The following is a 26413-nucleotide window of genomic DNA, read 5'->3' as shown; positions in this document are numbered from 1 at the left end:
CCTTTCTCCATGAGCTAAGAAGCATGCTTGATGCATTAAAACAGTCTTCAGTTTTGTGATTTCTAAGTAGGAGAGGTTATTTCAAAATAGGTAAATATTTAAAACAGTAAAGCCTGTTAAAGACTTTTGTGTTACTCATATAAATAAGTGATTTGAATCTAGAATGTTACTTGATATGTAGACAATGGCAGAACTTATTTTTAGTAGTTTAGTCCATAAATATAATCAGAACAGCAGTTTTTCATGTAAGTAGGAGTGGGCAGATTGAGTATGTATAGGCAGCAAGAGGCTTGGAAAATTCATTATTTTACTTCTGTGGAAAAGCACTTTGCTTTTAAGCCTGTGAGACTGAAAATTTGACCTGAATTTTTGGTAGTTCTTGAAATTTATGGGGCATTCCATAATAATCAGTTTTTCTGTAACAAAAATAAGTTTAATTCCAAATGCTAAAAGGGCTTATGGAAATGGAATGAGGTTTCTGATCATGATACAACATTTAAGGCATTTATGACACTGTGCATTTACATGAAAATGTAGTGCTTGCATCACAGTCAAATTCAGCATAGAATGGATTTCAGCTACCACTTGAACAAAACAAGCATAAAAATTTATATACCTGGAAGATGGTAAAATGGTGGGACATACTGCAGTGCAAGCAAGCACTGGCTGGTGCTTCAAACCCTGGTGTAGAGACTTCAGGTAGGTTGGGAGGTTTTAGACTCTTTAGAATATTTTCAAAAGAGCATGAAACTTCCTCTTTAAAGTTGAACTTCACGGGTGTTACTTAGTTCTGTTCAAGAGCATGTAGTCAGTACATTTCCAGTTTTGGAGAAAAGGAGGAGTTGATTCTGGTCTGTTTTGAAATAATGCAGAGAGCTGACAAAACAGCTGAAAGTAAGATTACAGTATTTGCATTATGCATGTTTATGTTTAAAGTCTTAAAACATAATGTCATACATTCAGTGTTATGCAGCATGTGTTGTAAAGAAGTCCCTGTCTGTTCATTCTGTTATACTGTTGGTAACACCTGGAGTTTAGAGCTCCAGTTTTATTGTGGTGATGAGCAGTAGGGGCTGGAATTTTAGATCTTAGCTACAAATTCCAGTCCATCAATTACTGACTGTGGACCAAAAGGATAAAAATGAGTCAATTGTGAACTGGAATTGGACATTCATTAAGGTAACTCACTATTTACATAAGTGTGTATGAAAATCCCATTTTCATTTTTAAAGAAAATAATCTGTTATGTCATGGATCTTTTCCTGTGAATGAAGAGTGCTTGGTCTACAGGAACAGTCTCTGCACGGGTGTTTAAATAGATTTATATTAGCAGAGAATGAAATGTGGCAAGATATTTAGAAACAACTGTCATTTTTACAGGATGGGAAGTCCTCATATGGGTCGTTTGTGCATTCAGTTTTCCCCTATGAACTTCTGTTCAAAGTTCATCTGTAAAGGTTCTTTTTTATTAAGCCATAGGATTTCCTTCTTTCTACAATAGAATATTATTGTATAATAATACTGTAATGTAAAAAGATGAGGCATGTGAATTACCTCAAGTTCCCTTGAATACTTTAATCACTTCTATTTAAAGACATACTCAATTTTACTGAAAAATTTGTGGATTTACTTACATTATGCTGTGTAGAATACTTTTGAAAAAAAAATCTTTATCAGATTTATTTTCATCATCCTGCAGAGGAGGGAAAAACTAATGCTGAGAGGTTAAGGGTTCCTTATTGTTCCTGTAAGGCTTTGCTGCTTGTCTCTTCCAGGAGTTACAGTGTGAAACTTCTAAGTCCAGAAGGGAGATTGGGTGAGGAACTTAGGGAACTGTTGACCTGACAGATCAGTGGGTACATCATCAGAATCTCAAAACTTGTAGCTAAAGAGACAGAAAAATAAGAGATAAGAAATATACTACAGCTAGAAATCAGATATCTGGACTGTATAATAATAGACCTTTCCTGTTTTTCAGGAAATAAGAATAATATTGATGTCCAGTTTCATGGTGTTTTTTGATGGGACTCAAGTTGCTAAACTCCAAGTTTAGATCTTTAGCATGATGAATAGTGATTTCAGTCTGAGTGTTTTAGAGTTCTTCTGTTGCTGAGGTTGAATTTATTTCCTGTGCTATGGCACATCAATAACTGGTTACTACTCTTGTTTTGGTCAGAGAAAGTACTGTAAGGCTATGTATATTTTATTCTGCTGATTCTGTTCTCCATGCAGTTCAGAATTTTCAGAACTTGTTAGATTGCATTAGTTAATTAAAAAACTATTAGTTTTAGAAACTAAAAGAAAAATTGGTAGAATGAAAATAACGGTAATAAGTTTACCAGTGACTAGGCTTATAATCTGAGAACATATTTGTGTTCTACTTTATATGGCTGTTTTCTTTTTCTGGATGTGAGTTACCAGTCAGACTGTGATCAGCATTTACATTGTTTTCATAAATGCAACTTAAGCTAGTTTTGCTTGCCTATTAGTCGCAATTAATATGTCACAGGAAATGGAGTATTTCACAGAGCTACTTTCACCATGCAGCATGCGGTTGATTTTTATGTTCCTATGTAGTGTTTTTCACTGTAATTTGATTTAAATATGTAAACTTAGGGGAGGCTTATATTCTGATCACATCATGTATGTTAATAATTTATCTGTGATAAAATAAAAATCAATATGATGCCGTTTCCTTCAAGGCATGACCAAGGTTAAAGTAGGCAAAGAAGATTCTTCATCTACTGAATTTGTGGAGAAAAGAAGAGCAGCTCTAGAAAGGTAATGTGTGTATCTAACTAAAATTTATTTAGGTTCAGAATTACTTGTAGTATACTATATAGGTTCTGTAATTGCAATGCTGGTGATCTATATTTAAGTGAATTCTGGAGACTGTATACAACTGTCAAATTTTTGTGTAGAAATTGACTAATTCTCATTAATAACAGGAAGATATGTATAATAGCCGTATTAATAAAAATGATTACAGATTACTTGTTTCAGGCTTAAAATTAAGATTGCAGAGGTTCGGTAAGTAAGCTACCATTACCAGCTTCTGTAGACTTTTTGGGTTGAAAGAATTAAGACAATTGCAGTAATATATTTATTCCATAGCAAATCAGCTGTTGGGCTGGAAGGTGGGTGAAGAGGCCTTCAATCACTTCAAAGTAAAATGGGCTTCTGATGATGTGCACTGATGACATTGATGTGACTTGCTGAATTTTGGCATAAGAGATACTGGATCTCTGTCACCCAGCACTGATATACAGCTGATACTGTCCAAGTATCTTTGTCAGGGAAGGGTCCTGTCCCTGCTATACTGCCACCTTAACCTTAACTTGTGCTTCATACAGAGTATGGAACAAGGAAAAAAACTGACCAATCTAATGTGTAAAAAAATGCAGTTTAACTGCAATCCTTACCTTCTTCAGGAAAAACCAGATGAGGATCATCATACCTAATGGAGGGTGGATAAAAAATTACACTTGAGGTCTAAGCAAGTGCAGAAAAATAAAAGGAATTAGTTACATTCAATTGTACTTACGCATGTATGAGAACTAAATGCATTGAATACTCTCAATCTATCCAGTACATAAATAGTTTATACCTAGATCAGAATCAACTAACTTGTTCAAGATTTCCTATAGTGCTAAAATAAATCAGCCAGAATTACCTGTAACAAGAAGCCTGTCCAGTGCAGTGAACTAAACTGTTTAAAGTTCATTTTTTTCTGGCATAAACTGGTTAATAAAGGAGTCTTCACTCAGCTGTTTGAAATAACAAGCATTTTATTTTACCACTGTGGATTATACACCTATGGCAGGCCCCACCTTAAGGAGTTTCTGATGTAAACAAACTGTGCTGTGAAACACTACCTAACCTTTAGTATGTTATGTTGTGCTATGGAGTGCATGGCACTGCATTATGTTCAATCAGGCACATTAAATCTGTTCTGCTACCTGATATTTTAATTTTTAAAATCATAGGTATCTGCAACGAACAGTAAAGCACCCAACCTTGCTACAGGATCCAGATTTGAGACAGTTCTTGGAAAGTTCTGAGGTATTTATGTTCTTTTAACTCTTTTTATCTATTTCTAGATATGGTAATGTACCAAGCAATATATTCACTTTGTATTGAGACCTGATCCCCTAAATTAATATGAAATCAAATTAGACCATACCCTTCATGGGTGAGAATGACAGAGGCTACTTAGGTAATGGTGTGCCTCAGGCTCTGGTAAAACTTACAGTGGTAGTGACAAAAAGCTATTTGCTATATAGTGACTTTTCAAGTGGGTTGGTCTTTTCAGTTCTGATGTTACTGCTTGTTAAGTAAGATCTAAAATTAAACTGGCTTGGGAGCAGCTCTCTTGCCTCTAGGAATTCAGCTTGAGGTATATTGGTACGATAGTGTGAAACTGCTGGCAGTGCTGCTGACCAGGCTAGGTATTTTTGTGAATAAGGATTTCACAAAAATCCTGTACTATTAATCAGGTATCTTTCACAATATTAAATACATTGTTAAAGATACAACTATCTCTTTATAAATGTGCATAGTGGTTTCAGTCTAATACTGAACTGTGTTTTGGCTAATGTCAGTATCTTAGTTATATTAATAAGTCACAGAGAGCTCCCTACTGACAAAAGCATCAATAGATAACTTACGGTGGGTTTGTCAATGCTGCTGCCAGACAAAACATCACATGAAGGGTAAATGGTCTGACATAAGGGCCACCTTGCATAGCATATTCAATCTAGCCTGAATAATAATATCAATTAAATTTAAAGTTTGTTAATTTAACTCCAAGGGTTTCTCAATACCTAAGCAGATAACATGTTCTCTTGAGGTACATTTATAGCCTTATATTGAAAAGCAAAAAGTCATCAACCTTTTATTATCAGCATGCAGTGTATGTGTTGCATTACAATTAAATGTGTTGCAGAATTTCCTTTGTCTAATTTGTTATAAATCTAAGCTTTTCTGTTCCTGTAGTGGCAGTTTGTTCATTGTAGCATATAGGTGGCCATTTAGGACATTTGGCTAGTTCATAACAGCTTTGGACAAGTGGTTTGTTTGTTCCATTTAAATGTAAAGATATAGAAGAAAAGTAAATAGTCTATATTTTTAAGTTTTCCTCTTGAGAATGTAGAAGTAGTAAATTTGAGAAATTAGATTCCGCTATATTGAAACACATAGGACTAAAGAAAACACTATATCCTTTTCTTTCCCCTTGTGCCCAGTTAAACCTCCATCCTTTTAACCAGTCTCTTTGCCCTTATTTGTCATTCAATTCCAGCTGCCGAGAGCAGTTAACACCCAGGCTCTGAGTGGAGCAGGAATATTGAGAATGGTGAACAAAGCTGCCGACGCTGTCAACAAAATGACAATCAAGATGAATGAATCGGATGCAGTAAGAGCTGATTTTTCAGCTTGAATAATGAGATGAATTAATGAGCCTCAACAATTGCATTTTAAAACTGTAGAAGTAGAAAATGGGTTATTAATTTCCTTATTGGCTTGAATTCTTAGCTGTATCAATTGACCACCCTGGATAATTTGCTTCTTTAGAACCAGAAATGTTGTTGGTAATCTAATTTGTAATGCTTGACTCTTTCATCTTTTGTCAGTGGTTTGAAGAAAAACAGCAACAATTTGAAAATCTGGATCAGCAACTTAGAAAGCTTCATGCCAGTGTTGAAGCATTAGTCTGCCACAGAAAAGGTAACTTTACTTATACATGAACCTTAGGAAATAGTGATGAGACAAGAACTCAGCATGTCAGAACTCTTAACTTAAATAGTTACACAACATACTTTAGTGCAAGCATTTTCTACTTGTATCTTCTGTTTTAAACTGCTCTTATATTTTTGTATACCTGCCTTTAATTTTAAATATAACCCAGGTGTTTGTCATTCCTAGAGTCCCTAGAATGATTCAGCATATTTTTTCCCCTTGCACAGTTTCATTATTGCACCTAGCAAGTGGTTCCACTACAGTAGATATCCATAAATTTATCTTTAGGTCTCATGGCAAGAGTAATTTCTTTCTTAACAAAAAGTGGCTGTGTAAATCCATTTAAACATCTTTTGGTTCAGTATTGCTCTGTTAACTGAGTTGAAGTGCTTACACAGGAATTTCTTATTTTTAATTTAGTCTGCATGATGATATACTCTCAAGCTACTGTTAAGGTAAACTTTTCTGGGAAGATAAGTAGTCACAGAATATCAGGTTTTTGTTTGCTTAGTTTAGATATAAGCAAAACCTGTACATTTGTATTGTAATAATCTGTGCTGTTCTTTGTCAGAGATGGATTTCTATCAGATTATTAAAAAAAAAAAAAAAGCATAATAAAAACCAAACCAGACAAAACTCCAAACAAACCACAATTTTGAATTTGTAGCTCAAGAAGACCAATAAGTGTGCTTTCGGACAATATTGTAGTATGTTAAAATATGGTGTCACCTTTGAGTGTTTCCAGAATTGCATGAAAATGTTGTAAGTTGCTTTCTCATTATTCTAATCAAGAATTACTCTCTGCAGTAAAAATATCTTTAGCCACCTATCCTCAAGGCTAAGGAGTATTTAAGAAGTAATGGAAAATGGAAATCTTTATTTACAGTTGATTTGACACCTTTTAGATTTGAGGAAGTGTTGGTTCATTGGGTTTTTTCTAAGAGTTGTGTTTAAATTGTAAAGGTTTTAAATATCTGAAGATAATTTCCTTCTACAATCACTTCTGCTATTCTGATGCTTTCACAGGAGCAGCAAAATTGCAAACTAACCTGAAGTAATTTTGACCAAACATTTGTTCAAAGGTCCTTCATGGAACTAAACTTTGTACAGGATTACTTACATGGGATTTGAGACAATTGCACCAGTATTTGTTAATAAATAAGCTCAAAACTTCACTTCGCAGATATGTGAGCTTTGGTTGTTTTTTATTTTAAGGCATAGAAGAATGTGATAGTACATTACAGTATGCACACGTAAAAGTTAAAGTCAATAAAACAGCCCAACAGAAATAAATTCCACTCATGGGAGTGGTGATTTTGTGAAAGGTGATTTTTCCTTTTGTTTTGTGGGTTTGCATCTTCTCTAAAGTAGGCAATTGGATAATACTGAAGTGACTTTTTTTTCATATTTTTGCTGAACAGAGTAAGCATGACATTAACAGACATGGCAAAACATTTACTGATTGAGACTTTTTCTGCACAGGAGTCTTTCTCCTAAATGTGGTTTCATTATGATGTCCTTGTGTATCTTACTGTGATCTTTACCTTCTTTTGATTTGGTGAATTTAAACCTCTACTCCGCTGATTTATGCTGCAGAGTAATAAAATAAATTAACTAAATCATGCTGAACATTTCTCCTGTGTTTCAGAGCTTTCAGCCAACACCGCTGCCTTTGCTAAAAGTGCTGCCATGTTAGGTAACTCAGAGGACCACACTGCTCTATCTAGAGCTTTGTCTCAGCTTGCAGAGGTTGAGGAGAAGATAGATCAGTTGCATCAAGAACAAGCTTTTGCTGATTTCTATGTGTTCTCAGAACTGCTTGGTGATTACATTCGTTTGATTGCTGCAGTAAAAGTGAGTGCTACTAGGAAAAATACTGATTTAGCATTTAAAGTCACATTCTTCAGCATATAGGTTTAGGGTAAATGAATTTGTGCATTTGCTCATATAGCACAATTTAGTTTTTGCCTGATGTTCTAGCAGGGTAAAGTGAAAACATTCATGAGTATTCCAATGATATAAATGGCTGTGATCAAAAATGTGAATGGAGTGGTTAGATCCAGAGAAAATGCAAATCTACTTGAGCAATTCTGATTGTGTACAGTATTTGGGGATACTGTACTCTACTGTGTCTAATCATACTGCACCTGTTTATTTCAGATTATATATTGTTACAGTAAGCATACATAAATGTGGAAGAACATAATTTGGTATTCTATATGTAGTAGATAGCCAGTAATATCTTAAAATAAGAAAAAAATTCAATTTGTGGATCTACATCTCACTAAAGAACGTATTCAATTTAAGTGTAATCTATGTTGCACAGCATGATTAGGTTTAGACATGAGAACAGGTATCTATGAATTCTGTCCAGAAATACCTTTGAACTTACCAGGTTGTTGGAAATACATATTTTTCTTTTGACTTTCTTTCTCTTTTTTTTTTTTTTTTTTTGATATGTGTATTTCATTTCTGCTGCCTTAGTCCATTGCTAACATGAACGTGTTGCTGAAAATGCATGTAATACATATGCATGAGTAGTTTGCTAGTATCTGCAGTTAGAGAATTGTCTGCATGATAATAAAGCACTTCATAGTAGTTGTTTTGATAGTGTTTTGATAAAATGAGGGGCATAACATGATTCGGAGCACTGAAGTGTCTGCCTCTGAAAAGGGCTATTGAACAGCCTATAATTTGTGTAAGGTGTTGAACTGTGCAAGCATGATGTCAAGTGAAATGCAAGACATGGTAGTGCAATACACACTAAGGTTTCTTTGAGTATATAACTTGTTTCAGCTTTATCCTAAAATTACTTTTTCCTGCTGGGTCTTTAGATAGCTCTAACAATTTCAGTTGTTTAATAAGTTTGTCTGTTCTCACAGGGTGTGTTTGACCATCGAATTAAATGCTGGCAGAAGTGGCAAGATGCGCAGGTCACTTTACAAAAAAAACGTGAAGCTGAAGCAAAGCTCCAACTAGCCAACAAACCTGATAAATTACAGCAAGCTAAAGAAGAGATAAAAGAGGTAATGTTATCAAACATGATTTTGGAGGTCAGACTTTCTGCATTGGCTCATTCATTCTGCATAATGCTGCTTTATACCATTTTTGTTTACAAATCACTTACTTGCTGTTTCCCATATTTACTGAAATTCTTAAAAGGAATTTACTTAAAACACTACATGTGTGCAATTTTTACTCATTGTAAGATCTGTAAGACAGTTAATACTGTCTCTGCAGAGTCTGGGAGATGGAAGGGAGGGAGGGAACATGGACAAGTTAATGCTTTTAACTGCTAACAGCTCACTTGGCTAGGCAGAGGAGCATTTCTCGATTTCTAAAGCTAAGATGACTTGGGTAAATCCAGCAAAGACGACTAATAGAGAGCTATTCCCATGTTTTGCTTAAATATGCAGCTTTTATACCCATATATATGTGCATGTATATATGGTGTAATTTCAGTAAAAATAAATCTAACATTTTGAAGTGTCATAATTTATACACTTTCTCTATCATGCTTCACTAAGGAAATTGAAGAGGTAGGACAACTTAATTATTTAACACTAACGCATTCTAAGTATGCTCTAGTGCTCTCCCATTAAATAATGGAAGAATGTTATTGCAGATTTCAAGCTCTTACACAATTGCTTTGTTTGGCTTCCTCATTGATCACCTTTGTTCTTTTTGCCCTTTGATATATTTCATATGCAGTATTTAAATTACTCATTAACTTGATTTTCTTTTCCTTAAAGAAGTCCTTTGTTTACTGAGAAAACCTACCATTACTCTAGTGTGACCACATTCCTGTTGGTTGCCTATACTGATGTCACCATGCACAATAAATTTCCTGATTACTGGTAGTAGTGGGAAATAGTGGTCCTTTCCCAGTCCCAATATCAAAGCAATTGCTTTCTTCTCAAGGAATTATTTTTCCTGCATTTTTGGATAACTAAAGAACATTTTTAGTAAACCCACAGTTTAAGTGTGCCAATTGAAAATTCTCACTGCCACTAAAATGTGTTCAGAGTTGCTGAATTCTGTAATAGCGGACCCTCTGGTAGAGGAATTGGAAAGTGGAAGCCTAAGCAGCTTGAGCATCATCCATGACTTTGTTGTTTTTTGTGGATAAGGGGACAATGGACTGTCCTAGAGATACCTTATTGAATGAGAAATTTCTCCTTGTTAGATACTATAAAATGGCAAACTGTTACCCAATGATAATTCACATAGGACCTGGGCATGATGAAACTGAAACGTTGAATTTATTAGGCCTGTAGAAGCTTTCGCAGAAATCTCAGGCACCTCTGTTGATGTGGTAGGAAGGTATGGGCAATCCTAATCTACTTTTCCTTAGCTGTGTTTTATAATATTTCAGTTATTAGCTAACTGTTCAGGCTGATCTTTTATGACGATACTTAACAAAAGATAACTTAATAAAAGGCTTCATAATGTAAATCTAAAAAGGTAGTCAGGGAACCATGAATAAAGATATACTAAAAATATAAATATGGAGATGTTTATTGGAACATAGATTATGTTTATCTCCTACCACAGTAGAAATTTGACCTTGCATCACAAAATGCTTTTGTGAAATAAGTAGCACCACTGGATTGCTAACAGCTGGATGTTATATTGAAGCATGTTGCTTCCCTGCTGCTTTTTTCTGATGAAGATAAATGTTACTGAATGTATTTGTTCTCAGTTAATATGTTGAGATGAACAGATACAGTTGCATTTCAAAGAACTTCTAGCCTGCTGTGGGTCTCTCAGTCTGTCTATGCAACTAGCTTAAATTTATCAATGTAATAGGTGTGTAAAGGCAGTTACAGGGCAAGGTAGGTATTGATGATCCTTTCTTGTCTAGCTGGATGTCTTTTCACAGAAACTAAGAAGAAATAATCTAGTGTCATATATTGTTACAAAAATGCAATGCTGCCCATAACCCTATAAGAAACATCTCTTCCTCTGAAGTTTCCTCTAGTGATCTTCTCACCTGTAGTAACCTCCTAGTCTAGCTTTCTCTGAAAATAGTTGCCACTGAAAAAGGCTTGTGCTTTGGAAAGTGGATAAACATATGCTCATAGCTTGTCATTTGCAAAAGAAATATGATAGCAATAATCAAGTACTTGACCAGAGGCAGAGATGAAGGTTTAGTCATCTCTTCTGGAATTAGAAAAATGTGGGGAACTAACCTGAGACCCTTCCAGGCTTGATTGGACAGGTTTAGGTTCCTTTGTATGAGGTTTGTAAAGGGAATAGTAAGTAAAGCTTTGAGATCCATTTTATTTTGTAAATAATATTTTTTAAATGTTATTAAATATTCTTAATAGCAGTACTAAGATACTTTTACATTTTATCTAGAGATAACATTGCTTTAAAGATACCTTTGTTGTGACTGATCTGATGACATCCTGTAACACAAATTTGAAATTGTCTATGTAAGATTTAAATAAGCAAAAACAATCAAATAGGTCCTTTTAGCTCTTAAGTGACTATCACTGTGCTAAAAAAATTCAGATACAGATGGACTGAATGGACAACACAAAATCTTACCTCTCTATGTCTTTCCTTTGCCAGTGGGAGACAAAAGTTCAGCAAGGGGAGAAAGATTTTGAACAGATCTCCAAAACCATTCGCAAGGAAGTGGGAAGATTTGAGGCATGTATAATTTTTTCCAAGTACATGATAGTTCTACTGTACATAATATTGACATTACAAGTAAAATTTGTGAAGACATTAATACGCCATAATTTATTTATTAACAGAAGGAACGAGTGAAAGACTTTAAAACTGTTATTATCGAGTACTTAGAGTCGTTAGTGCAAACACAACAGCAGGTAAGATAAATTTTAAGCTTTGTACAAGTTAATAAATAACACATTACGCATTAGGTTACGTAGAAAAATATGGGCTTTAAGCACAGCTATATCTAAAGTGTTAGGAGCTACTAGTCTGTGCTGTGCTGGCAAATGACGTGATGATTGCAGTTTCCCAGCCCATGCAGAACTGTAATTCAGGGAAGCAACAGAGAAGTTCCCTTAGGGATATGGGCAACCAGAGGGTTTTTTTGTCTTCTCCAACTGAATTAGTACTTTAACTTAGAGATTAGAATAAATTGTAATCAGTATGTACTTACACTTACTGAAGAGAGTTGGATTCTTAAATGTTCATTGCTCTTTTTAAAAAGTACAGAATATTATTGAATATTGGAAAACATTAAAACAGTTTTCAGTGTCTAAGAAGTAGGTCTTGTTACTAGAAAAAGTCTGGGCTCTTTCTTCTGCTAGTGGCAGGAATAGATCCCTCCAGCTTTGTTTAATTAAAAAAAAACACTGAGAAAACAGTATCTTTAGTGGTAAGTGACTGATCTTTAAGAAAAATCTGTATAATTTTATCCTATAATATTGTGTTCAACATATGGCAAGATATCTATAGTTACGAGCAGATTTCTGGATTTATTACTTGTGGGTTTTTTGTGCACTATCTAAAATTATTAATGAATAAGTACCTATGTTCTTACTTTGTATAAGTACTTACCTTACTTGTGGAGGCAAGTTTACTTCAAGAGGAGGTAGGTATGCTTTGTGGTTTTCAACATTTAGTACCTAATGTGTGATTTTTTTCCTTCTCTTCAAGCTAATAAAATACTGGGAGGCATTCCTACCTGAAGCCAAAGCCATTGCCTAGAAGAAGAATATTCCAATTGACAAGGCACTCTCAATGTTTGTCCTGGATAACTAAATTCCACAGTGAAATCAATTTAAATCATCCATATAAACCACTATATATTTTATGAATTATCATGGGGCTTTTTTTATATACCACAGCATTTTATTAACAAGCTGCATGTGCTGACCCTGTCTGAAGTGGACTGTGGCATGATGTTCTGCAATACATTGCTGAATTGAACACTATTGTGTCTTAATACTTGCACTAAAACGTGCACTGCAAGGCCAGAAAGCTGATATTTTTGTTCTCTACAACACAATGTTCTGTAGTATGTTTACCTGATCTTTATGAAACAAGTTTAATTGTATTGATTAATGTTCACTTAAACATTCCTGTACAAAATCGTGTTTTTGTGATTACAATAATAAAGGGATGTACCTTGTGAAATATTAAACACTCTGGGCTTGTCTGTCGATACTTACTGATGTTCTTAGGAGTACTGTTCAGAGGAAACTAAGATGTATCCGGGGCAAACCCAGCATTTCGTGAAGATTGCTGGAGAAGGTATTAAAGATCCACAAACAATTACTGTGGTAAACTGTTCTGGTTTTTAGTTCTGAATCTCTTCATTACAGGTGTTCTTTTCACTTGAAGTTCATTGCCTTGGCAAAGTCTACTGTGTTAGTACTCATAGGGTCAAAAGACATGCTTAGGCAACAGACAGATGTAAACTGAAATCTTCTTCAAGTTTTTACAAAGCTGCAGAATTAAAATCACCTGCATGGTCAAACACTGATGATCTGCTAGACTGACACATTGCATCAGTTGTATTCAGTAGTGTCAGGATACAGAAATAAAAAAATCTTGCAGTAATTCTGGTAATAGTTGAGGAAGAAAAGTGGGTAATTCAGCTGAGTGCTTGTTAGTTTTAAGAGCTAGTATTCTGTCTGGATTTTCTTCAGTAGAAAATACATTTGAAAGGACTGGTTATACCTTTTGCAAGAAGTAAGAGCACGTAAACATTTTTCTGAAATATTAACATGTGTTATCCTGTCATTTTAGTGACATCCTGAGCTTGTTGATATATCAGTATTAATGGAAGGTATTAATGTTTACAAATTTTAGGCAAATATTAATTACATTAAAAAGCAAGAGAAGCTGTTGCTTTCAGTTAATCATAAGACTGCAGGATAAACCCATAAATGTGTATTGTTTGGAGTAAAATCTAAAAGAGCACATAATACCATTTCTGAACAGAATGGAAACCTCCATTCAACTGGAAGGTCATATGCTTTTTGCTACAAAGCTAGTGTAAACTTGAGAGATTACCATTTGCTATTGTTTCTCTACATACCTCTCTTAACTCAGTATTTGTAGTAGTTTTCAAGAAACTAGAACAGAAAAACCCTCACCAAAATTTATCAAGCCTAAATCCAGCTTCTTTTTAAATGGTTAAATGCTAAAGCCTTAAGCAAATGATACCTTATGCATCAGTGTTTTTTCAGTCACTGATCTAAAATTGCCTTTTGAAGAGCTCAAGTATGCAGGAGATTTACGATGAAGAAACTGATCTAGGCATAAGACTCTGTAAGGTATTGCAAAGTACTTAATGTTGGCTTGCTTACTGCTAATTAAAATTGACCAACAGCTTAGTATTAAACTTCAGCTATATACTGCTCACATTTCCAGAACTAAAAGACTGGACATGCAGAGGTCAAAATGGGTGAACATATCCTTTCACGATCTTTTCTCTATAAGTGGTTTGTCCAGCTTTCTTAGCTCTTGATATCTTTGCTTCTATCAGGGTTAGAATTCAGTTGAGTGATGGATCAGTTTTCTTCTCTTGTGACAAGACAATGAGAAAGTCTGCTAGCAAGGATTAGTGTGGTCATCCATACCAGTCACTGAAAACAAGAATGAGTTGTGCAAGTTTTTTCTCAAAGCCAGAAGCCTTTTGAGGAAAAAATGGATAATGGCATTTCTGGAGTTTGCTGTCACACAGGGTTGGCTGCTAATACAAAAGATTCTATGGGGTGTTTTGCATCACAAGGTTAGCTTGAGCAGAATATCCAGATCAGCTGTCACATTTGGATAGCATAAAACTCTTGCTATTTCAAGAAGCTGTTAATGATCCTGAGATTGTCTCAGTTGGCTGATAATGCCAAGGTTCTGGGTTCAAGTCCCAGATGGGTGATTCATTTTAGAGTTGGACTTGGTGATCTTTGTAGGTCCCTTTCAACTCACAATGTCCTGTGATCTGGAAATTATTTTGTTTATCTTACCCTTCATTGTGAGGATTGCAGATTTGGTTATTGTCTTTCCTTATGTGATTAACATCCACATTAGCAGACATTTCTCAACCCAAGTGAGTGCAGATATTACTGAACTCCTTCCTCTGTAGACCTCACTACTAGGTATTGTACTAAATTTAAGTGTGTATTTCATTAAAACTACAAGCCAATGTACCACTGAAGAATCACTAGCATAAGCAAAAAGTAAATGTTTGCAAAATTATGAACTGCATTTGGAATACTGTATTAAAGACAAGGTGCTACTGAATTCTAGTTTACTTTTTAGGTTAAAATAGAATGCAGATATTTGCAACAAATCTTCTATTTATCATGTCCATGGTCCTTTTTAAATTAACTATAAAAAACATGAAGTGGCTCAAATTGAAGACATTGTTATTTCTTTCCTAAGCTGATGTTCAGTGTACAGTAAGTCTGTAATTCTTTAGTCACTGTCCCTTTCAAAACAGAATATTCTGCTTCCCTATCAATTATTCTTTCTTCTACCTTTCCTAAGTTAATTTCCTCTGCAAGCCTCATATGGGAGTTTGTTTCAGCATCTGTGGAGTTCATGGCCCAAATACATCAGTTTCTTTCAAATTGCGGAAATGAGCTGCTGGCTGGTAGGTCCTGTACATTTAAGTGAACAGCCAACATCCACTAAAATTATGTGTACAGTGAAATTATTGTCCTAAGGGGGGAAAAAAATTCCAATTTTTTAAAATAAAAAAAAAAAAGGGTTACATTTTTTCCTTCTTCCACTTTGGCACAGAACAGGCTATGTAATAATCATGTGGCAAAAAACTATGGCAATATGTGTGGCAAAATAAAATTTGTAGCAAAATACGAGTCCATTACAAACATGAGGAAAGAAAGGCAATGTTTTTACAGGTTAGAAGCTGAATTTCAGGTTGTTCAGAATGTTACTTGTTACCTGAGATGATGATTTTCCTTTTTTTTTTTAATTTATGTGTTCCATAGTTGAATCAATAATATAATTGCAGTGGTTGTAACTTTTTAGTAATCTTTTGACTTTACTGGTGAAGTCATTCCTTCCCTTCCCTCTCCCCCACCCCAAATCAATGAGGGAATAATTAACAAAGGGGAGGAGTATAAAATAATCAAAATATTTTTTCTCTCATTAGGAAAGAATGGTACACAAAGCAGTGTAGGCAGACCTGTCCTGGAATATTCATATGCAAACTCAAGTTAAAGAAATATGCAATGGAAATTGAAGTGCAAGAAAAGACTAGAGATAAACAGTTTATCTGTGGTTGAATCTTGTGAGTTGACTTAAAATGAGTTTTATAGCAATTGAAAAATTGACAATTAACATTAGATTGTGATTTAATTAAGGACTGTTTTAGATCTAGCCTCTTGTTTTGTTGTGTATTTTACTTATCACTTAGATTTGCATTTTTGTATGGGTTTCTTTGCCTACATCTATTCTGGAAATTAGTAATTCAGAAAGTCCTTGAATCATGAGAATTAGTGGAATGTGTTCTTTCAGATTTGCCTGCAATTATTCTTTTTTCTCTCCTGTGAATAATTCTAACATGATGGATGCTAAATTCCCCTTCCCTGTATGAGGAATTGCACAATGATTATTTTGAAAAAAAAAAAAAAAGAATCATAGAAGTGGCCAGATTGATGATTCCTAGTTTCTGTAAGTATGGACAGTTAGGTAGAATCTGATGACAGGGAACAGTTATGGTATATTATTACTTATATTCTGGATCAAGGTAATTTAAGAATAAAAAAAGATATTGACAGGTGCAACAACACCCAGCACTGAAGACCAACACTGAGAGTCTGCTCAACAGATTAATTTGAAGAGAGTCTATGTCACTGTTAGCAGTTGAGTTCAACCATTTTACAGTTTCTCTTTTAGGATTACTAGCATAATTTTAATACACATTATGACAGTTCAAGTTAAGATACATTTGAAGTATTTTCACCTTGTTTTGTGTTTTGTGGGAAGAATTATTGTAACATCTGTGCAGTTAGCTTTTCAAAGACCTGGATGATTTTGAACACACTTTGATAGCATTCTCTGAACTAAGTTTCTTAAATTTTTGATCTTCAGTGTGTTAGACAGACAATCTTGGCCAGCCAGCCATGGGAAGAAATCCTTTTTCTTTCTTCAGATGTAAGTTTAAAGATTAGCCAACTAATGATGATATATTGTGTAAATTAAGTATTTAACATTCCAAAACATATTGATGTATTTGAATTCTGCTTACCGTGTAATCTTCCTTGTTCCTTTTGGCTGATGCACAATCAAAAGTTCCATTATATTCTATTAAATTTCAAACCAGATTAATGTCTAAAACTTTTCTTTGTTAATAAGTTAAATGATATTAAACAGAAAAGTAGCTTTTCAAAATTACTGCTTATTAGGTTGCAAACAGCCACAAACAGTGCTCCTATGAAATTCTGACTCCTCAGTGTACATGTGTTATGGCAAAAGTGGTGTCCTAAGACTTAACCCTCTGTTTCTTATTAGAGGGAGAACAGAAACTATATCTAAGTTTCCAGTCTTAAGACTGGATTCTTAACCAGGAAGTAACAGTAATGATAGCATGGTAATTTTTACCTAGTATGCCCACATTTACTAGAGTGATAAGACTATTATTATGTGGCTAATCTTTCCTCAGGATTATTGTAATATCTTTATCAGAGGGTGTTTTGTGGGGGAATAGGATTTCATACACACCTTTGAGTAAAAGGGCATGATGGAGAGCACATGGGGGCTGGAAACATTGCTTTTGTCACTACTATACGGAGCAGTGCTGGGACTGTCCTGCTGGTTGTCAGCAGTTGAGGACACTGGCCCAGGAGCAGTGTTGTGCAGAAACAGATGCTTGAGAAATATCTGACTTTTATTTCAGGTAATTTCTAAAAAATTTTGGTTTGTTACTTCACTTTAGCTTAGCAAAGTAAAATTGTGTTAGTTTGCTTAAGTCTTCTTGGTTTAAGTCAAATGATGTCTACTTTGTATTGCATCCTTCAAGTCACAGTTCTTTGCTTAGAGCAAAATATAATTAAATTTACCTTTCAATAAAATAAAGAGAAAAGGAGGGAAAATGAGGTTGTAATGTGTTGCTGTGATGCTCAATAAAAATGCAGGACATGCTTTATGGTGCAAAGAATATGATCAATCTTGGCTTATTTTGCGCACCTCTTTTTATATGGTTTTTAAAGAACATCCCATGTCTATCACCAGCTGACCAGTAACACATTGTTTCCCTGTATTTATTGGTTACTCAAACTCCCGATGTGTATGTGTAGGAAAAGTTCTTTGTGAGAGATAGTTTTCATTTTTCTATCTAACGGTGTAAAAACAGTTTACACAGGTGGCTAGTGTTTACCACAGTCCTAGAATTCTTTCTCAGGGAAAACAGGTTGTTTCCCACAGTCTTAAGAGTTCTTTCTCAGGGAAGACAAGATGTTTTTCGCTGCTACAGAACTCAGTTCTCAAAAAGAGCTGTCAGCTTTATCATGGCTTCTGTCGACTCAAGTCAGGATTCAGTTTGTGGGCCTTTGGCCTACTGTTTCACCACCACAGTAATGTTACCCTCTCCCTCTCCCTCTCTAGTGCTATTAATCTATAAAGAACTAGTGAGTTTTCAAAATAAATTTCAAGAAGCTGATAGCATAAACCACAGACATCAGATAAATTTGGTTTTGGCCCATTTTTGAGATACGTTTTTATACTTGAATCTACTTATGAAGATCAAACCCTCTATGGTCATGAATTTATCATGATAGCTACTCTAGAAGACCAGTGAGAGTGTGAGGTTATCTCAGGTAGTGCCTAATACTCTCCAGACTCACAAAGTGAGTTTTAAGATATGACTGTCTAATACAGTGGCAGTTCGTTGACATTTTGCAGTGCTTCCAAATGGTTGGAAGCTTGGAAGTGACTAATTTGTGTGAAGTCAAAGCAGTTCCTGTGCCAACAGCCTAGCCTCCTAAATGCACTTGGTATTGCACCTTCTGTTTCTGCCTCCATTACTCTTTAGGCCATCAAAACAGTTGCCTATTTTGGAGTCTTATTTAATTTCTCCAGTGACGAGCAGTCACCTAAAGTGCTCTGTAATGGTATGGTCTTCTCTGCCAAATAACAAAGTTAAGAGGTGGCTTCTTGGGAACACACACAACATAGGGAACTTGCCTGAGTGCCACATTTTTTCCCCTCTTATTTTCATGTCTGTTCACAACAGGCACTACTAAAGGTGCTGCATTTTTTTATTGACTGACCTAGTCATAGGAGAAGGCTGTGCTGCCATTAAGTGGGTTTGGTAGTGACAGGAAGTGGCTTGAGGTTCAGTGAGGGCAAATGTAGGGTCCTGCACCTGGTGAGGAATAACCCCAAGTACCAGCACAGGCGGGGGGCTGACCTACTGGAGAGCAGCTCTGTGGGGAAGCACCTGGGAGTTTCCATGGATGACAAGCTGACCATGAGCTGGCATTGCCCATGTTGCCTGGAGGGCCGGTGGTGTCCTGGGGTGCACTGGGGAGAGTGTGGCCAGCAGGTGGAGGGAGCTCCAGTGACACCACATGTGCAGTGTTATGTTCTAGTCTCGGTGCTAGAAAGATAAGGTACTACGGAAGAGGACCTGGAGGAGGCCATAAAATGATGAGGGATCTGGAGCATCTATCTTATGAGGAGAGATTGTGGGAGCTCAGCCTGTTTAGTCTGGAGAAGACTGAGAGGATCTCAACAATACATGGATCTAAACATGAGAGGATCTCAAAAATACAACAAAAATCTCAAAGTCAGGTGCCAAGAGGATGGTGCCAGATTCTTTTCAGTAGTGCCCAGCTGTAATATGAGGAGTAATGGCCATAAACTACAATATAAGAAATTCCACCTTAACCTATGAACTTTACAGTGAGGGGGGCACAGCACTGGAATAGGCTGCTCAGAGGGGCCTGGAGTCGACCTTGCTTCCCTCTCTCCAAACACATCTGGATGTGTTCCTGTGTCACCTGCTCTAGGTGACCCTGCCTTGTCATGGGATTGGTCTTGATCTCCAGATGTCCCTTCAACCCTAACGATTTTGTAATACAGGTTTGAGCTGCAGTGTGAATTTAGGTGTGAATTAACATCCCTCTGGAAGTCAATTTTCTTCCCCTCCGTTTTTTTGTGAGCTCCGCAGTAGTGCTGCAGCTCTGGCTGAACCAGAAGCCGACGCTGTCGAGCACCGTTCGTTTCAAACCACGTTTTTCCAGGGGAAGCTCCTCCAGCCCCATCCCGGTAGACCGAGGGGACGCGGAGGGCGGGGGCGAGCCCGGCTTCCCGCCCGCTCACGTGATGTGTAGTCACGTGACGGGCATACAGATGGCGGCGGCGCTGGCGCCGCGCTGAGAGAGCCGGTATGGAGGTGTTCATCCCGTCCTTCCGATACGAGGAGAGCGAGCTGGAGCGGGGATACACGGTGAGGTGCGCCGGGGCGGGGCACGCCCGCGCCTCGGGGTGGACATGTGCCAACAGCCAGCGGGGGCTGCGCTGGGGCGCCTGGCAGACGTTAGCGTGCCGAGGCCGTCCTGCCCTCTCTGCCCAGGCCAGCCCCGACTTGCCCTGCCCAGCTTTGCCCCGACCAGCGCAGCCCGTCCTTCCCCCGCAAGCCTTCTCCAGCTCTGCCCAGCGTTGCCCTATTCCCCCCATCTCTTGCCCCACCCTTCTCTCTCCAGCATTGCCTGACTGACCGTGTGCTGTAGAGCCATCCTAGCACTGCTCTGTACACCCCAGCCCTGCCCCCAGGCCGTTCCCTGCCCAACCGTGCACTGCCCAGTGCAGCCCATCCCTGCTCGGCCCCTCTCGGCACGGGAAGGATGGCCTCAGCCTACCAGACACCTGCTGCCTCTCACAGCTCTGTTCTACGGGGCAGCGGCGACAGTGGCGGGTGCAGCGTGACCAGCAAGGGAGGAGAGGCAGCTGCTCCCTCGCCACACAGTCCTGCGGGGTCCAGCTCCCGTGCAGGGCAAACACGGTGAAGGGGCTGGAGTATCTCTTGCATGTGGAAAGGCTGAGAGAGCCAGGTCTGCTCATCCTCGAGAAGAAAATGGGCAGGGGCATCTCTTCAATGTGTAAAGATGATCTGAATAGCCAGAGTGAGGGGGCCAGATGCTTGGTGTTGGTGCCCAGTGACAGGAGAGTTGGCAGTGGGCAAACATCAGAGCACAGGGAATGCTCTTTGAGCATAAGGCAAGACTGGTTTGTTATCATGAGGGTGGTCAAGCACTGGCATAGGTTGCCCAGAGGACTGTGAAGTCTCTATCCTTGCAGGTTCTCAAAACCTGACTGGATACTATCCTGGGTGGCCAGGATATTCAAAGCATGCTTCCCCTATTAAATAAATTCATTTAGTAGCTTAGGAAAAAGAATTGAATCTTGTAGAACTTTTAGAAGATTAATCCATGTAGGCACAGTTCCATGAAGCAAGTTCATCTTCCTTATGCTTAATGCTGTATATTATTTGGTCCTCACTTCTAGCAAGTGTTTGCAGGCCTTGCAAAAGGTCTTAACACACTTAACACATTTCAGTTGTGTTAATGTGGTAGTGTACAGCATAAATATTTCGCCTCTTGGGTGAACTTAAATGTAAGTGACTCTCTACATGACAGCTGTGTGATTTTGGGCACTTGGCTTTCAAACATTTTGACTGAATGTGATTGAATGTAATTACAATAGCACCACAATTCCACCACATCCTAGTTGAGCAAGTTAATTGAAATGGCAGAGTGATTTCTAAGATGTGCGTAGTGCACAAATAGAATTTATCATAGTAATGTTTAGTTTTAGTATTTGCATTTAATTAGTTTCTTTAAATGTAATACTATCTATGACTCCTGCTATTTAGAGGATTTGGGTTTTTTAAATTTCATAAATATTAAGCTGTGTAAGCTTCAAAGAAATCAGAAATGAAACTATATGATTCTAGGAGTCTTCCAAGAAAATGATCCTGAGAATGAACATGTTCTATGACAACACTATTGATTGTTACAGCATTTTTCCTCTCTAATCATTTACTGGTGGTAAGTCAGTCCCATGGATCTGAAAGTTGCTGTAGTTCAGTAGGTTTTGACAGTTTTTCCTGGATGATTATTTTGCCATTTTAGTCAGGTGAGGAGATTAAATTCTACATCCCATACGAAACATGATCATACTTTATGCTGGCCATGAAACTGTATGAGGAATTGTGGCTAAAGTTGTCTTGAGTCAGGCATGCTTGTAGGAGAGGATATAGAAAACTGCCCTGATAATAACATGCATCTTTCCTTTGTGTTTTAAAGGGCCTATGGACTATTAATGAGAAAAACTTATGCCAGTCTAATTGCTAATTCATTATTATATAAATAATTTGCATAAGGATTGTTCAAAATACAGAAATTCAAAGGGGTACACTATATGTCCTCCTTACAGCAAAATTGAGGTTAATGAAAGCTTACCATTGCTCTGTACTAGCTATGAAATTATACATGCAATCCACTTTAAGTTAATTTTTATCAGCAGCTTTACAATATTAGCATTTAAAACTGTTTGGTTTAAAGTCAAAGAAAGTCTACTCCCAATGAACACTACTGGCAAACTAGTAACAAAAGACAAGGCTGAGCTACTTAACTTTTTTTGCTTCAGTCTTCATTTCTGGTCTCTTTTCCCCACAGTTCTTGAGTAGATAGACTGCAAGGCTATCAAGGGAATGGGGAAATAAGTTGTAAGAGACAATAAGGGTCATGAAGAACCTGAACATACCTCAGTCGATGGATGCTGATAAGATGCATGCCAGAGTCTTGAGGGAGTTGGCTGATGTAGTTGCCAAGTCACTCTCCTTGATACTTAAAAAGTCATGTGAAATCCCAGGTGACTGGAAAAAGTGTTCCCATCTTTAAAGAGCATAGAAAGGAGGACCTTTCAAACTATCAACCTGTCAGTGTCACCTCCATGCCTGGGAAGATCACAGAGCAGATTCTCCTAGAAGCTCTGCTTCTAGGCACATGGAGGCCAGGGAACCTCCGTGTGTGTGGCTGCACACTGTAGAGTATGGCTGCACAAGTGTGAGTCCTGCCCAACCAACCTGGTGGTCTTCTGTGATGGAGTGGCTACACCAGTGTGTAAGGGAAGGGCTACAGGGGTCATTTATCTGGACTTCAGTAAGGCCTTTGACATGGTTCCCCATAACATCCTTCTCTAAGTTGGAGAGAGATGGATTCTGCAGGTCAACTGTTAGATGGACAAGGATTTGTTGGGGGTCACATCCAGAGGTTAGTGGCCAAGGGCTCAGAGTCCCAGTGGACACCAGTGGCAAGTAGTATCCTCAAGGGTTTGTACTGGGACCAGTGTTCTTTAATATCTTCATTAATGATATAGACAAAAGGATTGAGTGCACCCTCAGCAAATCTGTAGATGGCACCAGGCTGAGTGGTGTGGTGACTCAACTGAAGACAGGGTGCCATCCAGAGGGACCTGGATAAGCTCCAGAAGTGTGTCTGTGTGACCTTAAAGACATTCAGAAAGGCCAAGTGCAAGGTGCTGCACCTGGATTTGGACAAACTCTGTTACCAGCCCAGGCTGGGGGATGAAGGGATTGAGAGGAGCCTATTGTGATAAGGACTTGGGGGTGCTGGTGGGTGAGAGACTGGACATGACCCAGCCATGGGCACTGACAGCCCAGAAAGCCACACGTGTCCTGGGCTGCAACCAAAGCAGTGTGGCCAGCAGGGGAGGGACGGGATTCTACCCTCTGCTCTGCTCTGCTCTGGTGAGACCCCACGTGGAAGGGATCTGCGACATCCAGCTCTGGGGTCCCTAGTACAAGAAAGAGGACTGTTGGAATCAGGCCAGAAAAAGGCCAGAAAAAAGAAATGGATCAAAGGCATGGAGCAGCTCTGCTTTCCTCTTCCAGTGAGGAAAGGCTAAGAGAGTCTGTGTGTCCAACCTGGAGAAGAGAGGACTTTGGTGCTCCATTTTTGCAATAAACAGGGCTTTTAAGGAAGACAAGGACAGGCTTTGTAGTAAGTCTTTTTCAATAGAACAAGGAGAGTGCTTTTAAACTAAAAGAGGGTAGATTCAAATTAGAGATAAGGAACACAGTTTTTACAGTGAGTGTGGTGAAACCCTGCAGAGATTGCCCAGAAAGGTTTCAAATGGCCCATCCCTGGAAACATTCAAGGCCAGTCTGGATGGGACTCTCAGCAATCTGACCTAGATGAAGATGTCCCTGCTCATTGCAGAAGGAGTGGATTAGATGACCTTTAAAAGTCCCTTCCTACCCAAACTATTACACAATTCCGTGATCATGGAAGTACCACTTTGCACAGTTGATCATTTTACTGTTGTCTTTCCCACAAGTGCTAACTTGCTCAAAATTAAAGTGTTTTATTGGTCTGGAGTAGCTGGAACAAGGAACTAGCAGAGGTTATGCAACTAATAGCAGAAAAAGATGATGGAAGCAGATAGAAGATTGCTGACTTGCAGACTGCCCACCAGTCTAGTCACATGCCAGCGAGTTACAGAGGGTGCCTTCTGCTCTGTGACTGCTGGGGCCATTGCAGACAAGCAGCAGTCAAGGATGGTTGGTAGAGAAGAGTGGTGACTGTTGTCCTAGTGCCTTTGCTAGAAACGGTGATGGTGGTGACCTCCTGCATTAAATGAGAGACTGAAGGGAGAGTTGTTCCTCTCTATGGTGGCTCTGCATTGCAACCATAGCATGCTTCCCTGAGATCCCTGTGTTTCCTTATCTTTAGTGGAACAGAATCTAGTTGCCCTGGATGCAGGCTGCTACTCTGTGTTCTTACTTCCTGTAAAGAAAAGACATAAAGGGGGTATTCATTACCAACTTACTGGTTTGTTTTCAGTTTAAGCCTGTTGTTTTAGATTATTTTCTTTTATCCCCTGATGTGGCTAGGTAGCACTTGGAAAATGGAATGGTCAGAAATCCATCAGTTCTGCAGAGAGGGAGGAAATGACTTGCCATGGAAAGTGGAAATTTCTCTCTAGCTTCAGAGGGAAAACTACAGTGCAATTATGAAATAGAAAATGAGGTATTGACCAGAGAGATAAAATACTAGGGATTTAAAAGATTAGAAAGAAAAATTAGGAAAAAAAATCATTATACAATGTTTGAGATTGAGTTATGTCAATAAAGGAAATGGGAAGCACAGTTCTTTCAAAAGTATTTGTTTCAGGAACTCAGCTTTTCTAAAGTGCTGTTCCTCTGATAGAAAATCTTCAAAATCTTGTTCTCTCATCCCCTACACAAAAAAAACACCAAACAAAGATCCCAGAGTAAACTTGCACTTGTTCCAGTTCTGTTTGGAGTGTACATAAAATGATGAAACACATAATATGGGAAATGTCAGTTTTCTTGGTGGACAATTAAATTTCACTGTCAGTTTAAATTGATGACGCTAGCTTCTAAACTATTGAGCCTGTGCTAATAAATGCAACAGTTGTTCATAATTTGGCAGTGAATGACCTTTAAATGTAGGCACTTTCTAAGGATGTCCCTAGAGAACAATTCAACTTCGAAATGACACCCACGTGTTGTTGTTGTCATTTAAATATGCTCTCTTTGTCAATAACAGAATAATAAATACTAGTTAGATTTCTAATGTTGATTCAGATCCCAGGAAACTTACTGAATAAATTAATGTACATTTGATTTATATTGACCAAAAAAATTTTACAGTGGTATGTTGCAGGTCAAGGTGACATACATTTAAATGTGTTGTAGAGCAGAGGGCATACTTGACTGACACAAGTGCTTACTGCATTTTTAATTAACACTTCCAATACTACTCTCCAAATTGCTCCTGGAGTTGTAAATGTAGAAGCAAGATCTGACATGTAAGATCATAAACTCATGTGTTTTTTTGAAAGTTCATTGGCTTTACCTCCATAGAAGCAGCAGTCTACAAGGCTGTACTTCTCTTTTTGAAAGTATAAAATCACAAGGGTCTAAAGTTTGGTATACTTTATGTATTTTAGCATTCTTTGCTGTTAAAATTAATGTACATGGAGTCAAAAAGGGAAGTTTTTAGTTGTTCTTCCATGAAGACCTAGAATAAGCCACTATAGCAAGTTATAAAGAGGTAGTATTTATTAGTTTTGTTAATTACAAAGTATGGAGGGAGTAATTATGAGTTTATGTAAAAAGATTTCAAAGTATTTCTGTTCTACCCTTTCACTTCCACTTTTCTAGACTGCGTAAACTTGGTCATTTTAAAAAATCTGAACAGATTTTGAGTGCCTTGAGTATGAAATCTGTGTGAAGAATACTTACTTACCAGTCGGGCTTTTGTAAGCTCACCATGTATTGACCTTGTGTCACAAGTTAAAATCAGTGACACAGCAGTCACTCCAAGTTCAAGGAAGTTAAACAGAAGTATTCAATCTATTAGATCTAATTAGTCTTTTACAGTCTTAGTGTCTTCATAGAGGGTTTTCAAATGTTCTGGTTTCTCTGCAGGGGAGTCAGAATAGGTCTGTACGGATACATTTCTCTACAACAAGGATGGTGAAGATGATAAAAGATAATTTGACAGATGTGAGTGATTCTTTTATGTCAGAAAAATGCTATTTTGATTATTGGTTTTGGTGGGTTTGATGTTCCAATGAACGCTCATATATTATGGGAGGAAACAGGCTAGGTAATTGAAGCTAGATTGCTGTTTCTTAAAATACTTTTTTTTTTTTCCCTTTTTTTTTTAAT

The 26413-nt window shown here is 37.6% G+C and overlaps 2 protein-coding genes across 3 annotated transcripts in view; both read left to right on the top strand.

Moving 5' to 3' along the window:
* Positions 1-12859, top strand: part of SNX2 (sorting nexin 2) — a 29631-nt gene extending 16772 nt beyond the window's left edge. The window contains exons 7-16 of one of the 2 annotated variants that reach the window (XM_030257621.4): positions 2703-2781; positions 3987-4062; positions 5300-5413; positions 5631-5724; positions 7385-7590; positions 8619-8762; positions 9264-9275; positions 11314-11394; positions 11502-11573; positions 12373-12859. In XM_030257621.4, coding sequence (XP_030113481.3) covers positions 2703-2781; positions 3987-4062; positions 5300-5413; positions 5631-5724; positions 7385-7590; positions 8619-8762; positions 9264-9275; positions 11314-11394; positions 11502-11573; positions 12373-12423 — 929 coding nt within the window. In that variant the 3' untranslated portion in view covers positions 12424-12859. The remainder of the gene's footprint in view (positions 1-2702; positions 2782-3986; positions 4063-5299; positions 5414-5630; positions 5725-7384; positions 7591-8618; positions 8763-9263; positions 9276-11313; positions 11395-11501; positions 11574-12372) is intronic. The other variant, XM_030257622.4, reaches the window with a different exon arrangement.
* Positions 12860-20023: 7164 nt separating this feature from the next.
* Positions 20024-26413, top strand: part of SNX24 (sorting nexin 24) — a gene marked incomplete at its 5' end in the record, with an annotated part of 87647 nt that continues 81257 nt past the window's right edge. Inside the window, 1 exon segment of the mRNA NM_001245398.1 lies at positions 20024-20137. Within this exon segment, the coding sequence (NP_001232327.1) occupies positions 20078-20137 (60 nt within the window).

The sequence above is a fragment of the Taeniopygia guttata genome, chromosome Z (genome assembly GCF_048771995.1).
Source record: "Taeniopygia guttata chromosome Z, bTaeGut7.mat, whole genome shotgun sequence".
In the NCBI taxonomy this organism is placed as follows: domain Eukaryota; kingdom Metazoa; phylum Chordata; class Aves; order Passeriformes; family Estrildidae; genus Taeniopygia; species Taeniopygia guttata.
Note: the sequence above shows the minus strand (reverse complement) of the source record. Positions and strands in the feature narration are given on the sequence as shown.